Here is a 15469-nt window from a genome sequence, read left to right as displayed (position 1 = left end):
TGCTTGAGCTTCCCAAGATCGAAAAGCCGCTCATGGTGCAGCCAAGACAAGAATTCCACCCAGGGTGCTCCCGCCTCCCATGCTCCCCTCCCCGCGGTGCTTCTCCTTTGCAGAGAGGCTGGCATTAATTTCTTTGAAGTTGCAATTCTGCCCCAGCACTTCAAGATAGGAGTTGGTGAACACACCTCCTGTCAACGGCCCGCCTTGTCAAGAAGCCTTTATATGGGCTGCATCGAGGTGGTGCACGATTTGGAACGGTTAGCTTTGGAAATAGAAACCTAAATAGAATCCACATGTGTGAAGCAGCGGATGGTTCTTTCCTCATTGTGCGCATTATCCTTCCTGTATCGAATCATAGCAAGTATACGTTATTTGCAATGCTTTTTGCAATTTACTCCACCACGTTAAACACTCAAAAAACACTCGTTTGAGCATGAAGGCTCCACCTTGAAGGTCACGGAAGAGCCTTGTAGCATCCTGTCAAGGTTGTGTGAGGATTCCAGTGGCCGTGGCCCCTTTGGGAAGCCTGAAGGTATAAGGACAGTAGGGCTAGAACGCCTACACAGAGTCTTATGTTTGTGTTCACACAGGATTCTTTTCAGGGTTTCTTTGGTTCACTGGGGAGGGGAGCATGGGAGGCGGGAGCTGAGACTGATCTTTTTATTCCTCCCTGTCTCACCCATGTAATGTCACCTGGTAAGGAATGGCTTATCATGCCAGGCGTGTATTTGTTTTACTCAGAGTAATATTTAAATATTTGAAGACAGGTTTAAAATCTCAAATACAAGTTCTTAAAAAAAAAAAGGCAACGTACTTAAGCCTTCTTGAAAAGACAGAGTTAACTAAGGAAAGAAATTAGATTTTTTATTAGTTAAATATTTGATGGGCGCCTGGGTGGCTCAGTCGGTTAAGCGACTGCCTTCGGCTCAGGTCATGATCCTGGAGTCCCTGGATCGAGTCCCGCATCGGGCTCCCTGCTCGGCGGGAGTCTGCTTCTCCCTCTGGCCCTCCTCCCTCTCATGCTCTCTGTCTCTCATTATCTCTCTCGCAAATAAATAAAATCTTAAAAAAATATATATATATCTGAAGCATGGAAGAGCAGGCCCGGGGGGGGATTTTGCTTCAGTTACGACAGGAAAATATGACCCAGGTATTTTAAGGATATTGTCCTTCACATGAAGCCTGTGTTATAAAGACATCTGCTAACAGTTCTCCGAGTCACCAAAAACATTATAGCGAAGTATCGAGTTAGAGGGTAGCTCATTTTCACTTGTGCTCACACACCACAACACTGAGGAAGTGGTGGCTTGAGCCCATCTGTCAGCCTCACCCCTCGCTTTCCCGATTCCACAGCCTGTGACATGAACGTGCACAAGCAGTGTGTGATAAACGTGCCCAGCCTCTGCGGGATGGACCACACGGAGAAGCGGGGCCGCATCTACCTGAAGGCAGAGGTCACCGACGAGAAGCTCCATGTCACTGGTAAGGCTTGCTCACCGCGCAGCTTCTCCATGGGCACTCGTGTTGAGGCCAGGTTGACACCGAGGCAGGGGCTCATCGTTGTCCTCGGGGCCGCTCAGACTCAGAGCCACCGATTTCCCATGGACACCTCTCCCCGGAGACTGCTCTGTACGCCGACCTCCCAGCTACTCCAGTAGAGTCCTAACTGCCCTATGGGTTGGGGTCTGACGGCCTGGCTGGCGTATTGTCCCCTGGTGCCGGGGGGGGGGGGGGGGGGGGGGGGGGGGTGGGAAGCAGGGACTGACTGACATTGGACTGACGCTGTCGGTGGGGTCCACTCTGTCCTCCGGGCCGGCAGCCAGGGCCCCAGCCTTACGCTCGTTCTCTTCTCTGCTGAGGCTCCCACCTGGTCAAAGTCCTGTATGGGGGGCAGGGAGCATGCAGCTTGGGAGAAAATGAAAGCAGAAAGCAGTATGCGGCAAGGGATTCGGAAGCAGAAAGTTAGAAGGCCTATTGGCTAAACATTTCCCTGTTTTTTCTCTGCTATCAAGCTGCTGCTGTGGGCAGTATAATAGACCTTGCGGGGGACCGGTCGGAGCTTAATGGTGAGGGGCAGAGCTCGCTGCTAGACAAGAATGCCCTGGCGAGAGTTTCTAAAGGCTCAGCCCTCATTCATGTTGTTTCTGAATACGGCAAAGCACACTGGACCTGCGCCGTGCCTTCTCCCATAATAAAAGCCGCAACCATACAGTGCTGCTTGAGTTTTCCACGGTCTTCTCTGAGCCTCGAGAAGCTCACAGCCCCAGACGCCCCAGGCCCTGTGGGGGCATATGGTACACAGACGAGGAAGGTCAGGCTCGTCCTGCAGCACAATGAGGAGTGTTGTCCTGGGACCCGTATGCTCATTGCCCTGCCATGGCCAAGAGTTGATTCATGGCTCTGCAGAATCAGCCTAGGAGACAGCACCCTTCACTGAAGTAGACATAGATCTTCCACACGCGAAAGCCAACGAGTCTAACTTAGAGCAACAGTCTAGGCTAGGCGTCTTGAGAATCCGTCTAAAGTGCTTTGCATAGATACAGCTCCGCTCTGTGGATATGTATCCAGCAAGAGTTTAGTAACAGTGGTGACAGCAGCCGCCACGAGTGGTCCCCACAAAAGGGGCACTTTCTGAGCACGTCGCACAGTTCACTTCTCTAAACCTAGCTGGAAGTCTACTTTATTATCCTTACTTTAGGGATGAAGGCACCAAGAAATTATATGGCTGGCCCAAAGTCAAGCAGGTGGTACATTTAATAGTTAAATGTTTAATTGCTAATAAGTAGAGATAAGGTATTTCAGAGTTAGTATCGATAAGAACTGGAACGTTGTCTTAGTTCTGGGTGCTGTCATAAATACTATAGACTGGGTGGCTTAAACACAGACATTTATTGATCGCAGTTCTGGAAGCTGGGAAGTCCAAGATCCAGGTGCTAATTTGGTTCCTGGTGAGGACTGTCCTTTTTGGTTCGTAGGTGGTTGTCTAGCTGCGTCTTCACTTGGGGATGGAAAGAGAGAGGAAGCAAGCACTTTGGTGTGTCTAAAAGACACACTCTCATGACTTAATTATTTCCCCAGGGCCCCATATTCAAGGGGCCAGGGCTTCCCATTACCTTAGGGGTTAGGGGCTCAACGTATGAATTCTGGGAGGACACATAATTCAATCCATAGCAAATCTGTGTTTAAAATATGGTTGTTATTTGTGTGAAGGAAATGTAATCCTAAGTATGGAAAGCAAAACTCAGGGAGGTAACTAATAGGTAATCATTTGTATTAAACTCCTAAGTTAGAGTAATTTTAGATTATCAGAATCAGAATTAACTTTGATGTAGTGAGAACACAAATATAAATAATAAACCATAACAAGTAGAGCTCATGGTACAAATAAAAAAAAAATTTCGGAAGTAGTACAGGGTTCCCTTCACCCAGTCCTCCTGCCCCCAGTATTAATATTTCTGTATATCCATAGGGTAAGTATCAAGGTAGACACATTTTTATTTTTTTTATTTTTTGAATATTTTATTTATTTATTTGAGGGAGAGGAGTGAGAGAGAGCATGAGCTGGGGCGAGGGGCAGACAACCGCCCCCCCCGCCAAGCTGAGCAGGGAGCCCGATGCGGGACTCGATCCCAGAACCCCAGGATCCTGACCTGAGTGAAGGCAGATGCTTAACCAACTGAGCCACCCAGGTGCCCCTCAAAGTAGATACATTTTTAAATACTACCTGGTAAATTTGTAAAAAAAAAAATCTGTGTACCTGTAGTGATCACTAGAAATTATTTTAAAGAGCCAAAGAGAAGACACCAGATTTCTCTTAATTCAGTATGAAAAGACTGCCGGGGATACAAAGCAAAGCAGAAGCTGCCGACAGCTCCCTCTCCTGCATGACCTGCCCAGCCTCCTAACAATAGTTCAGGCACAGATTTGTCGGGAGGCATGTCTTCAATAACAATAGGTACCACGCATTGGGTGCTTGGTATGTACTTACTGTTCATGAGACTGGACTTTTCTTTGTGCTAAGTGCTTTTTATTCCTTGTTTCATTGACCCCTCAAACAATGCCATAAAGTGCTATTATTATCCTCAATTTTGAGATGTGCAAATGAGCTGAGAGAAAGGAAGACATTGTTCCAAGTTACAAGGTAGAAAGCGACGGTGCTGGAGCTTGAATCCACGTCTGACCCTTGCTTTCAGTCCCGAGGCTGTGAACCTCCCCATTCTCTCATATTAATTAAAGAGTCTTCTTTTGAATAAATAGCAAACCCATAAATATTCACCAAACCCCTGTTCAGCACTCCACAGGTTCTGTGAGGGTACAGAAGGTCCCAGTGAGAGATTAAAACCAGAGGAGCAAAAAAGGAACTCATGAAGGAATTAATGGACATCCAAGTGCATGCAAAATTAAATGCTTGATTAGGTGGGTGCTAAATGGTAATCGTGGAGAAGGGAACTGAGAACCGCAGTTATTTGAGAGGCAGAGGAAGAAGAGTTCCAGTAAAGGGCCCAGATGGAATGGCGGAAGTAGCCTGGCTTTAATGAGAATGCAGGTGTAAACAACGAACCATAACGAGCAGAGCTTATGTCCAAATGCAAGTGTTATCTTCAAAAATGCACTTAACCCCTGAGCAGCTGTGTTGTTGGTTAGATTAGCTCAGCTCCATTTTACCTGTGCAGAATCGCTCAAATTGAACATAATTCCCAAAGTAAAGTAAATAAAAGTAAATAAAAAGTAAATAAAAGTAAAACAGAAATCAGCCTTTTGAAATCAGAGATGAGTTTCCTTTCTAGATCAGTATGGTATTTATGGGAAAGGCCTCCTTTTTAGTGGTATATTTTTATTTTTTTGCCTCTGGGCAGTGGTGCTGATGTTACCTGAACAGTGTCATTTTTATTTCTTTCAATATGCGATTTTAATAGGTTTTCTACATTCTTGGTGCTTTTTTATTTGGTTTTTGGAGGAATGGTAAAAAAAAAAAAAAAAGAATTCCCTCATGGAAACAAATTTTCAATTTAATGTTGTAAGGAAATGGAAAAAATATCGTGCTTTACAGCTGCTGCAGGAACACATGTCTCCCACAAACAGATCATTCTGCAGAAGAATCTCATTTTTCTCAAATACTCCGGGTGGTTAATTTGGCTTGGAGATCGAAGTTCTCCTGCGAGTTCCGAGGGGGAGGGGAAGGCTCGGGGCAGGATCTGAGGCTCCTTGCAGCAAACGGGTCTGCCTTCTAGGGCAGTTTGCAGTTCGGTGCCCATGTCTCTCCACCCCAGCCATCGAGACTGGTCATCACGGTATTGTGATGAAGCAATAATATTCCCTCTGTGTGTTTTTCCATCTTATGAGCGTGGAGCCTACACAGTCAAGGCAGTGAGACTCAGCTTTGGGTAACAATCATTGATTCTTCGATTCACCCATTCATTATATACTTATTGAGCATGTCTTCGGCTCTCTCAAGGTGCCAAGGAAGCAAAGATAATTAAGACATGGCCCTTATTGTGGAATGTGTGGTCTTTGTGGGGTGGGGGGATGGATTAAGACATAAAAAAGGGACGACCGGGTGGGTATGCCAGGTGCCTTTATTTATTTTTCTTTTTTTTTAATTATGTTATGTTAGTCACCATACAATACATCGTTAGTTTTTGATGTAGTGATCCACGATTCATTGTTCTGCCAGGTACCTCTAAGTGCAGCGGGAGCTGGGGTGAGCCATGCCTCACCCACCCTGCTGAAGCTGCAGACGGCTCCGTGTAGCCAGTGACAGGGAAGCCGGGAGGACATTTCAGATAAAGATGCAGACGCCGGGGAAGGGCATGGTGTGTTTAGAAAGCTCGCACAGTCCAGGACTCAGAGAATTTGGAGCGTGAGGTGGGGAGAGCCGGAGGGAAATTTCTTTCCGTTTTCAAGGAATCCGGGCTATAGTCCTCATAGTTCACAGATTGTACTGTTCTTAGGGGTCATGTAGTAAGGTTAAATATCTCTTTTGCAAACAGGAGGATTTTAAGTTCCAGTTGGTTGTGTTTTCAAGGATAGGGCATTAGTCTCCTAGCCTGAACTCCGGGCCTCACTCCGAGGTTCACGGTGACCCTTGACTTTTCTCTGTCACTGCTGGGAAAGGGGGCAGAGCAGGTAGCCCACTACTGATTGCCCAAAAGCTTTATAGGGATGCTTTTCCCAATGGCAGACAGGCTTGTGGGATATAATAATTAGTGTGGGGCTGCCAGCAAGGAGCTGGACCTAGCTGCTTGCTTAAAGGAAAAGGTATTACTCAGAGGTAATTTCTATAAAATAAAATCTTGGCTGTGGGGGGCTCCTGGGTGGCTCAGATGGTTAAGCGTCTGCCTTCGGCTCAGGTCATGATCCCCGGGTCCTGGGATCGAGTCCCGCATCAGGCTCCCTGCTCAGCGGGGAGCCTGCTTCTCCCTCTCCCGCTACCTCTCTCCCTGCTCATGCTCTCTCTCTGTATCTCTGTGTCTCAAGTGAATAAATTTAAAAAAAAAAAAAAAATCTTGGCTGTAGGATTTGGATCCAGCTCGGGCACATGGCCGGTGATGCAGCTGATGTGGCTGGTCTGTGGGTTGGGATAGAGAGAGGAGGTCAGCAAGAAGCTGCTTACCTCGAGTATCTTCCGATTGTCCATTATTGGGGATAATACATTTGATCACCTAGGTCAGGTATTTTCATCAGATCCCTCCACTACAAGGGTACCCTTTTCTGTTAAATAATAAGGAATCTGGGTGTCATACTTGGAGACCAGCAATCTTCCACCCAGTGGTTTTAGCATCCATGGATGGGTCATAATCAATTATTACACTGATGGTTGCACAATGTGACTTTCTAATTCTGCAGTTCCTTCTATGATCATTTTCTGGCATTCATCTGCAAGAAAAGCTTTTCCTTTACCTCTCCCCTACATCGAACTCATGACCCTGACATCAAGACCTGAGCTGAAATCAAGAGTCAGATGCTTAACCGACTGAGCCACCCAGGGGCCCCTCCCCTACATTTTTTTTTTTAAAGATTTTATTTATTCATTTGAGCCACCCAGGCGCCCCTCCCCTACATTTTTTAAAGTAGCAATTTGGGCTCATGAGTTCTTTCCTACTGTCAATTTTTTATGTTCAAATTGTTTAAAATACAGCCAGTGGGAGCCCCTTCAAACTGGCTCTGTGTTCTTTTGACGTAATCCATCAGGTTTTTTTTTGTTGTTTGTTTGTTTTTTCTTTTTAGCACTTCATTTCTTTCTGGAACAGAAGAGCCCACCTTGCACTTAATATCTCTGAGTAGCCCTAGGTATATATATATTTTTTTAAACTGGGAAATAAGAATCCATGGTCTGGGTGTTGGGGTGCTCATTGCTTCTGGGGTGTTACTCTTTCTCAGCTCTTGCAGCAGACAGAGGTAATGACTCCACACCAGTGCTTCCGGTTCTGATCGTAGCTCAGACTGAAAGGGTAGGCCTCCTAATGTGATGTAATAGAAGGTACATGATATTGCCTATCAAGTATTTTTGCCAAAATCTTATAACCTGAATCTAATCATGAGAGGGGGAGGGGGAAGCAGATAAATCCAGATATTGGGACATTCTGCTTGTTAACCAGTCTGGACTTTTCAAAAATGCCACCGTCCCAAGAAACAAAAACACTGTCCCAAGAACAAAAATGGTTCTTGAGTAAAGGAATGTGGAGACATGGCAACCAAGTGCAACCTGTAATACTTGATTGGATCCTGGATCTAAAAAAGACAACTATAAAGGGTTTTGGGTGACAGTGGGGGGCTGAGGTGGGGAATGTGAATCTAGATGGTATTTTAACCAACTGAGCCACCCAGGCGCCCTGGATGGTATTTTAGATAATGTTTTTATATCAGTGTGAAATTTCTGGATGATATTGGTGATGTGCTTTTGAAGGGCAGTGCCGATGTCTGCAACCCACCTACAAATGGTTTGGTAAAAACAAAAAAAAACAGCTGAAAATACATGTAGGTACGTACACACAGAAAGCTTGTGTGGCAAAATGTTCATAGCGAATCTAGAGTAGGTGGATGGATGGATGGGTCGATCGATCGATCGAGAATCTAGGTGAAGGGTATATAGGTATTCGATGTACTGTTCTTTCCACTACACTGTTGGTTTGGTATGAAATTGTTTAAACCAAACCTCCAGAACGTCGGGCAATGATAAATTGGAACTTTTTGTTGCTGTCTGTAGAGATCACTCTCAGCTAGAAGGAAGCCCCAAGGTGAGCTAACATCAGAGCTCCCGATGGGGATGCTAGTGGACTGCCAACCAGTCAAAATACAAGCAGCAAATGTGGAAAAGGAGACATGAGAGCAAACCAGAGAAGCTGCTGGTGTTTCTTGAGTGCCTAGGTCCTGTGAGAAGAGAAACCAACATCCACTTAAGTACCTTCCGTGTACCAGGCTCTGATTGGAAGCCTTTCTATATATTAATGTTGTGATATATTCATCACAGCAACGCTTCAAGAAAAGGGCTATCATTATCATCGTTGTGTAACCAAGGAAGCAGGCTGCAAGAGCTCCCGGGCCTGCCCAAGGTCACACAGCTGCTAAGTGGAGAACACTCCACCCCCAGCGCCCAGGCACGCGCCTCCCACTCTCTCCCGCAGCCGACCCCTGGCCCTGCCGAGGGAAGCTTGTGTGCTAGCACAGATGTGGCCCATACTGGTGCTCAGGTGTTTGCAACTTCACATTTCCGTCCTGCAATTAACAGGTGAGACTGCTCTGTGCTGGTCCTGCGGCTCCTGTAATTACTACGGGGCCATTGACACCCTGGTGAGTGAGGGTCTGTCATCATTCCCCCAGCCTCCATCCCCCAGGGCTTAGATAATGGCTGGAAATAAACATGGCAGCAGGAGGGGCGCCTGGGTGGCTCAGTTGGTTAAGCATCTGCCTTCGGCTCAGGTCGTGATCCTGGGGTCCCAGGATCGAGTCCCACACCGGGCTCCCTGCTCGGCAGGGAGTCTGCTTCTCCCTCTGACCCTCCCCCCTCTCATGCTCTCTCTTATTCTCTCTCTCTCACATAAATAAATAAAGTCTTAAAAACAAACAAACAAACAAACATGGCAGCAGGGAATCTGGCTGAAAAAGAATTAAAATGGACAAAGAAGGATGGAAACAAATACCCCCTCGGGATGTGTTCTGATGGTGCACGAATAAGCCAGACGTGGGTCCTGCCCCCGGCCTTTCTCACTCTGCCACCCCCAGCATTTCCTTACTGACTCTGGTTCTTTGCCATTGCAGACGCATCCTCCCTCTCCCATTCCCACAGTCTTGGAAGAACCCATCTCTGGCAGTCACCTGCCTTGAGTTTGCTGGTGCTTAACATTTGCAAAAGAAAACAGGCACAGTCTCTAAGCTAAAAACGAGTAGTAGTATCTTATACCAGAAAAGCGCCCACAGGTTGCCCCATTCCAATGGGTATGCTTCTAGGTGATGGCTTCTTGGCATGTTTTCAAGGGATTTATCTACTTTGTCTTCTTCCTTGATGGGGGATTCCTAAACACCAGGTGTCCCATGTCTGCGTGTCACCCCTTCAGCAGCCAGTACCTTGCCTGCCCCCCCAGGTCTTATTCCTGATGCCTCACCCCCACCCCTGTTCCAGTCGTAAAGAAAGCTATGTGCTGGGCGCCTGGGTGGCTCAGTTGGTTAGGCGACTGCCTTCGGCTCAGGTCATGATCCTGGAGTCCCTGGATCGAGTCCCGCATTGGGCTCCCTGCTCGGCAGGGAGTCTGCTTCTCCCTCTGACCCTCCCCCCTCTCATGTGCTTGCTCTCTCTCATTCTCTCTCTCTCTCAAATAAATAAATAAAATCTTTAAAAAAAAAAGAAAGCTATGTGCTGTTTGCCCAGTGGGCAGGCTGTTTCCCACCTCCTCACCTTTTTTATGCCGTGTCTCCCACTCCCTCGGGAACATCTTTTTAACACTCCGCTCCAGATACCTTCAGGAAGCCTCTCCTCGAATTTTATAGCTTACCTAAAATTGAACACATTTCCCCTCACACCTTTTATAATGTCTATAATATGATTTCATTTATGTTTGTCTGCATGTTAATGTCCCCTAGCAGACCATTAGCCCTTCGAGGACAGAGATGGTGTCTTACCTCTCATATCCGGCCCAGTGCCTCGAATTTGTGCCCTAATGTGTTTGTTGAGCAGATGATGATGATAGAAGTCTCCAGTAGGCACAGAATTAAAAAATTCACTTGGCTTTATACCACGTACTCTTAGATCCAAGCAACTCTTCCCATTTTGGCCTTATGTCTGGGTCAAGTTAAAATGATCCTAATTCGTGAAGCCATGTGACTTCTGGGATCCTTCCGAAAAACACATATCAGCCAAGAAAGAGGTTCATCCTCTCCAAAGAAACACATCATTATTTACATCCCGACTGTGGTACCTCATCCTGGCCCATCTGTGGCCGAGCTCAATGTCAAGTGCGTCCTAACTAGCAGCCGGCTCTCCTGCCCGGTTCTCTGTGCAGCGGCTCAGACATAGCTTTCCATGCTGGCTGCTTAGTCACTGGATATCCATGGGAGGCAGCAAGACTGGGGCAAAGGGCAAAATCCGTGTGGCATTTTCTTAGTGCAGTGTGTGCCTTTGTCTTAAAATATGCTGGTCCAAGCTCAGAGTGATGTGGCTTCTGTGTCTCCTGCTTAAGATGATCTTAAGCCCCTGGATTCTTGACAGGGACCTCAGTCATCCAACCACTTCGGCATCAATGGTTCCTGCCGTGAAAATACATTCTTTTTTTTTTTTTTAATTTTTATTACATTATGTTAGTCACCATAAAATACATCATTAATTTTTGATGTAGTGTTCCGTGATTCGTTGTTTTCATATAACACCCAGTGCTCCATGCAGTACGTGCCCTCCTTAATACCCATCATGGGGCTAACCCATCCCCCCACCCCCCTCCCCTCTAAAACCTTCAGTTTGTTTCTCAGAGTCCATAGTCTTTCATGGTTCATCTCTCGCTTCGATTTCCCCCCCTTCATTTTTACCTTCCTTCTCCTAATGTCCTCCATGCTATTCCTTATGTTCCACAAGTAAGTGAAACCATATGATAATTGACTTTCTCTGCTTGACTTATTTGACTTAGAATAATCTCTTGCAGTCCCATCCATGTTGATGCAAATGGTGGGTATTCATCCTTCCTGATGGTTGAGTAATATTCCATTGTATATATGGACCACATAATCTTTAAAATTGACAGGGCGGTCGCCTGGGTGGCTCAGACAGTTAAGCGTCTGCCTTCAGCTCAGGTCATGATCCCAGGGTCCCGGGATCGAGTGCCGCATCGGGCTCCCTGCTCCTTGGGAGCCTGCTTCTCCCTCTGCTTCTCTCTCTCTCTCTCTGTCTCTCATGAATAAATAAAGAAACTCTTTAAAAAATAAAGAAAGAAAATTGACAGGGCAAGAAACAACAGATGTTGGAGAGGTTGTGGAGAAAGGGGAACCCTCTTACACTTGGTGGGAATGCAAGTTGATACAGCCACTTTGGAAAACAGTGTGGAGATGCCTCAAAAAATTAAAAATACAGCTACCCTATGACCCAGCAATTGCACTCCAGGGTATTTACCCCAAAGACACAGATGTAGTGAAAAGAAGGGCCATGTGCACCCAGTGTTCATAGCAGCAATGTCCGCAATAGCCAAACTGTGGAAAGAGCCGAGATGCCCTTCAACAGATGAAAATGCATTCTTTTTTTTTTGGATTCTTAAAGATGGGCTTTGAACGCCTGCATTCCTAGGAAGAGAGTGCGGGGGGGGGGGGGGAGAGAGAAAAAAAGAGAAACAATTCTGGGGCTTCTTTCAAGATTACGCCATTAGCATACGGGAACATTGACCTTGACTGAGCGGGTCATTCTTGTGCAGGATTTTAATTGCTTCTAATTATAGGATTATCATTTAAGCACAAGATTAATTGCCATGAAATTATTGCAAGGAATTTGATCTTCTAGAAAGTAAATGCATTCACCAAGTGAAGAATCTCTCAGAAGCTTGCAAATGATGTCTTTTTAATCACGTCATGGAAACTTTTTTTTTTTTTTAACTCTTTGAGGGGGGGAGGAGATGTTAAGGGAATCAAAGAATAGCAAATAAATGCCCCCTTGGGATTTCTCCCACCGCCCCACCAAAAGGTTGGAAAACTTGAGCATTCAGTGTTCATTTGGTTCACCAGTGGAAATGTCCCAAAATAAATGCAGAGATTTTTCCTCCTTTGATCCATTTCATCTTCACAGGTGGGTAAGAGCTGTCCACTAAAAAGCTAGAAGAGGCAGATGCTGCCTTTCGGTCCCTTCCAAGCACTAACATTCTTTTTCAAATGTTTTGAATCTCCAGTTCATGTGTATACACGTGCTCTGGTTATTAGCACCAAAATGGTGCTGAGAAACATAAGACTATGTTCATCTCAGCTTCTAGGCATTTCCACTTGGAAAAAAAATGCAGATTTCCTGAGAAAATAGGAGTTAAGTTAGCTCCTGGGGTTCTTCTAAAATATCCCCATTTGAATAAGGTAGGGAATGGCCGCCTGCGGAAGGTCTGCGCCAGAGTGTCCCCCCACGGGGGACTATCTCAACTGAGGAGAACAGTGGCTGTATGTTACCACCCATTCTCCTTGGCAATTAATGCAAGTTTTGTGGTTAATTAAAGACAGTCAGGGTCCTTTTTAAAACCAAGTCAAAGCCTTTTTTCCTAGAATAATGAAGCAAGAACAGATGCAAGGCAAACTTCCTATAAAAGTGTTCAAGGTGGGGGTGCTGAATTTGGGGAAAGTTACGTTGAAGAAAGTGTCGCTTCACCAGCTTCGACCCACTGGAGGCAGGGAATGTAATCAAAAGCAGTGCCTACTTCTCTGAACACCCAGTGGGAAGGTGGCGGGCGGAGGACTCTTGTTCTGGAAAATACCACACTGGCATCTCCTTCCCCTTGAGTCACTCTGCCTGCAGCCAACCACGGCGGGAGTGAAGGGTGGGCAGGAAATGGTTCTTTGGCTTTGTATTGCCACTCTCAGTTTATGGGCTGCCTGGTTGAGTACCCGCAGAACTCTTGTGGGTAGATATCTGCCCACAAGGCCAGAACGTGTGTGTGCCACACGTTTTAACCAGCACAGTGCGGCCTCATAGGTCTTACTAATACCCCACTTCTCTGGATGACCCTGAAGCCTATTTCAATCCCCTAACCCCCTCTCCCACGAGAGCAGGGATTCCAATATCCTTGAAACCTTGAACTTCTGAAGGAGGATACCCATTATAATTTTGGAAAAAAAATCTCAGCACACAATTAAATGACTAACTCTCCATGAAGAAAGGGTACAGGGGGGCCTGTGTTTAGAAGGTAAGAAAAGTGATCTGGCTTTAGAGGAAACTGTGCTGTTGGCTTTTATGGTCAGATCGATTGGGATTGACTCCCAGCTCCGCCTCTAATGCTCAGTAAACATTAGGGATTGTTTCTCTATGAAGAGTTTTGCTGTGGTCACATTTAAATTATACAGTTCAATGAATCAGCGTATGTCATTTATTGACACATTAGCTCTTTCTGTAGGGACTTGTTCATGCCATAACTAGAACCACAGGAGGACTCCAGCCACAGCCAGGAAAACCGAACCCCAGATGTCGTTTGCTTTTCCTTTACCATGCCTACCAAGGCGGACCCAGGAACACCCTGGAACCTGCCCTTTGAGAATGGAAAGAGCTCTGTGAATGGAACGGTTGTGTATGAAGCTGAGAATATTAACCCTAAAGATTGTAACATGCCGTCACCTTGTCCTCAGCTCCCTAGGTTTTGCTTTTCTCATATGCAAGTCCATACGAAGGCACATAACTGCATCAATTCCAAGGGTCCCCGCAGCTCTGGTGTTCTGCTGGGAGTATCATTTCAGAGAGAAAGAGCTGATTGCCGGGGCCAACCAGCATGTTCCCTCTTGGTGAACTGACAGAACTGGGGGCTCCAGCAAGTCTGTAACTGGATGAGGATTGAGAAGCGTTGGGCGTGGTGACTTTCAGGCAAGTTTGAATAGCAGATGCCTTCCAGTGACATCTTAGTTGGAGTGATATTCCCATTAACCAGAGCTCCTCTGGTTAATGGGGAGAGGATGTGTCTCCCACATCCCTCCTCGTCCTCAACCCACGAAGAGACTGGGGGACAGCTTCAGAACGACCAATGTGGCCCAACCTCTTTGTTCTAAAGGTGAAAAAAACTAAGGCTTAGAGAGGGAACGTGACTGCTAGGTGTAGGGTATCTGGGGTTGTAAGGAACAAAACCAAACTTCAGCCCACTCATGGAGAAGGAATTATTAAAAGAAATCTGGGATATCTGCTAGAACTCAAGCGTAGGAAGGCTGTGGGCCCTGGACGCAACTAGAAGCAGGGGCTGGCTTTCTCGTAGCCCCTCTTCTATCCACGAACTGCTGTCATTCATCCCTTTCATAGCTAGTTGGACTTTCCCCACATTGCAGAAAACATGGCCCTGGATGGTTCTCCAGCTTTGTCTCTTACTTCTTCATGTCTCCCACTGTGTCAGGCACAATCCTAGGTCCCAGGAAAGGGACCCATCGGCTCACTGCGGGTCTTGTGCCCGCTCTGGACCCCTTGACTATGGCACAGGGTCATAGAAGAAGGTGGACCAAGGTGGGGGAAGGGCATTTTGCAGGGACAGGAGGTGGTGCTTAGCAGACAAGATGATAAGTAATGCAATACTTATACCTAAGCTGGCAGCCAAGGTAATGCAGAAAGCTGCTTTGGGAGTAGGAATGTGAGCCAGCCAGGCTCCTGCTTTCTGCATTGGTCCCTTTTCCCTTCAGCCACATTGCACACCCACGAAGTGACTAAAGAGCAGCCGCGGTGTCTAAGCTTCTGTACAGAAGTTGGATATGACTCAGAAGTCCCTTTTGAACAAAACTGATTCCCGACCTGGCCAGTTTCCAGAAACAGCCAAGGAGAAAGGAAAAATGGATTTGGCTCTATTTGTCCGGTCCAGCCACCGGGCACATTAACCGCCCCTCTCATTTGGAAGCTGTGAAACAGCACACCAGCTTCCCAGAGTAAATGGTGCTGATGGGGAAGAGGCTTAGGGATGGCGGTACCCCCAGGAAGCAGCGTTCTTTGAATGGGGCCCCCGTTAGGAGGCAGAAACAAGTGCCAGGGAGGTGGAGACCGTTGATTAGGGCCTGGGAACTGGGCACCGTGAACAGCGTGGCCCAGAATGACTCTCCCCCCGGGCAGCTTTGTCTGCGGGCTGTGTGGCTTACTTGGTCCCGGAGGCTCTGTGCCTGCCACCCCCAGAGCTTTGCTTTCAGGAGCATTTCCAGCTGTGAGAATGAACTAGTTGGCAATATGCTAACAACGCCTCTAGATTCTTAGCCTCTCTCGGGGGGGGGGGGGGGGGGGGGCCACGCTGTTCACGGTGCCCAGTTCCCAGGCCCTAATCAGGGAGGGTGCTCTTCTCACTCATTC

At 46.8% G+C, this 15469-nt stretch overlaps 1 protein-coding gene across 1 annotated transcript in view; it reads left to right on the top strand.

Moving 5' to 3' along the window:
* The window catches only part of PRKCA (protein kinase C alpha), a 385436-nt gene that overhangs the window by 264985 nt on the left and 104982 nt on the right, over positions 1 to 15469 (top strand). The window contains exon 5 of the mRNA XM_021678425.1: positions 1354 to 1482. Within this exon, the coding sequence (XP_021534100.1) occupies positions 1354 to 1482 (129 nt within the window). The remainder of the gene's footprint in view (positions 1 to 1353; positions 1483 to 15469) is intronic.

Source organism: Neomonachus schauinslandi, chromosome 15 (assembly GCF_002201575.2).
Source record: "Neomonachus schauinslandi chromosome 15, ASM220157v2, whole genome shotgun sequence".
In the NCBI taxonomy this organism is placed as follows: domain Eukaryota; kingdom Metazoa; phylum Chordata; class Mammalia; order Carnivora; family Phocidae; genus Neomonachus; species Neomonachus schauinslandi.
The sequence above is the reverse complement of the archived record's forward strand: the minus strand, read 5'-3'. Positions and strand labels throughout refer to the sequence as shown.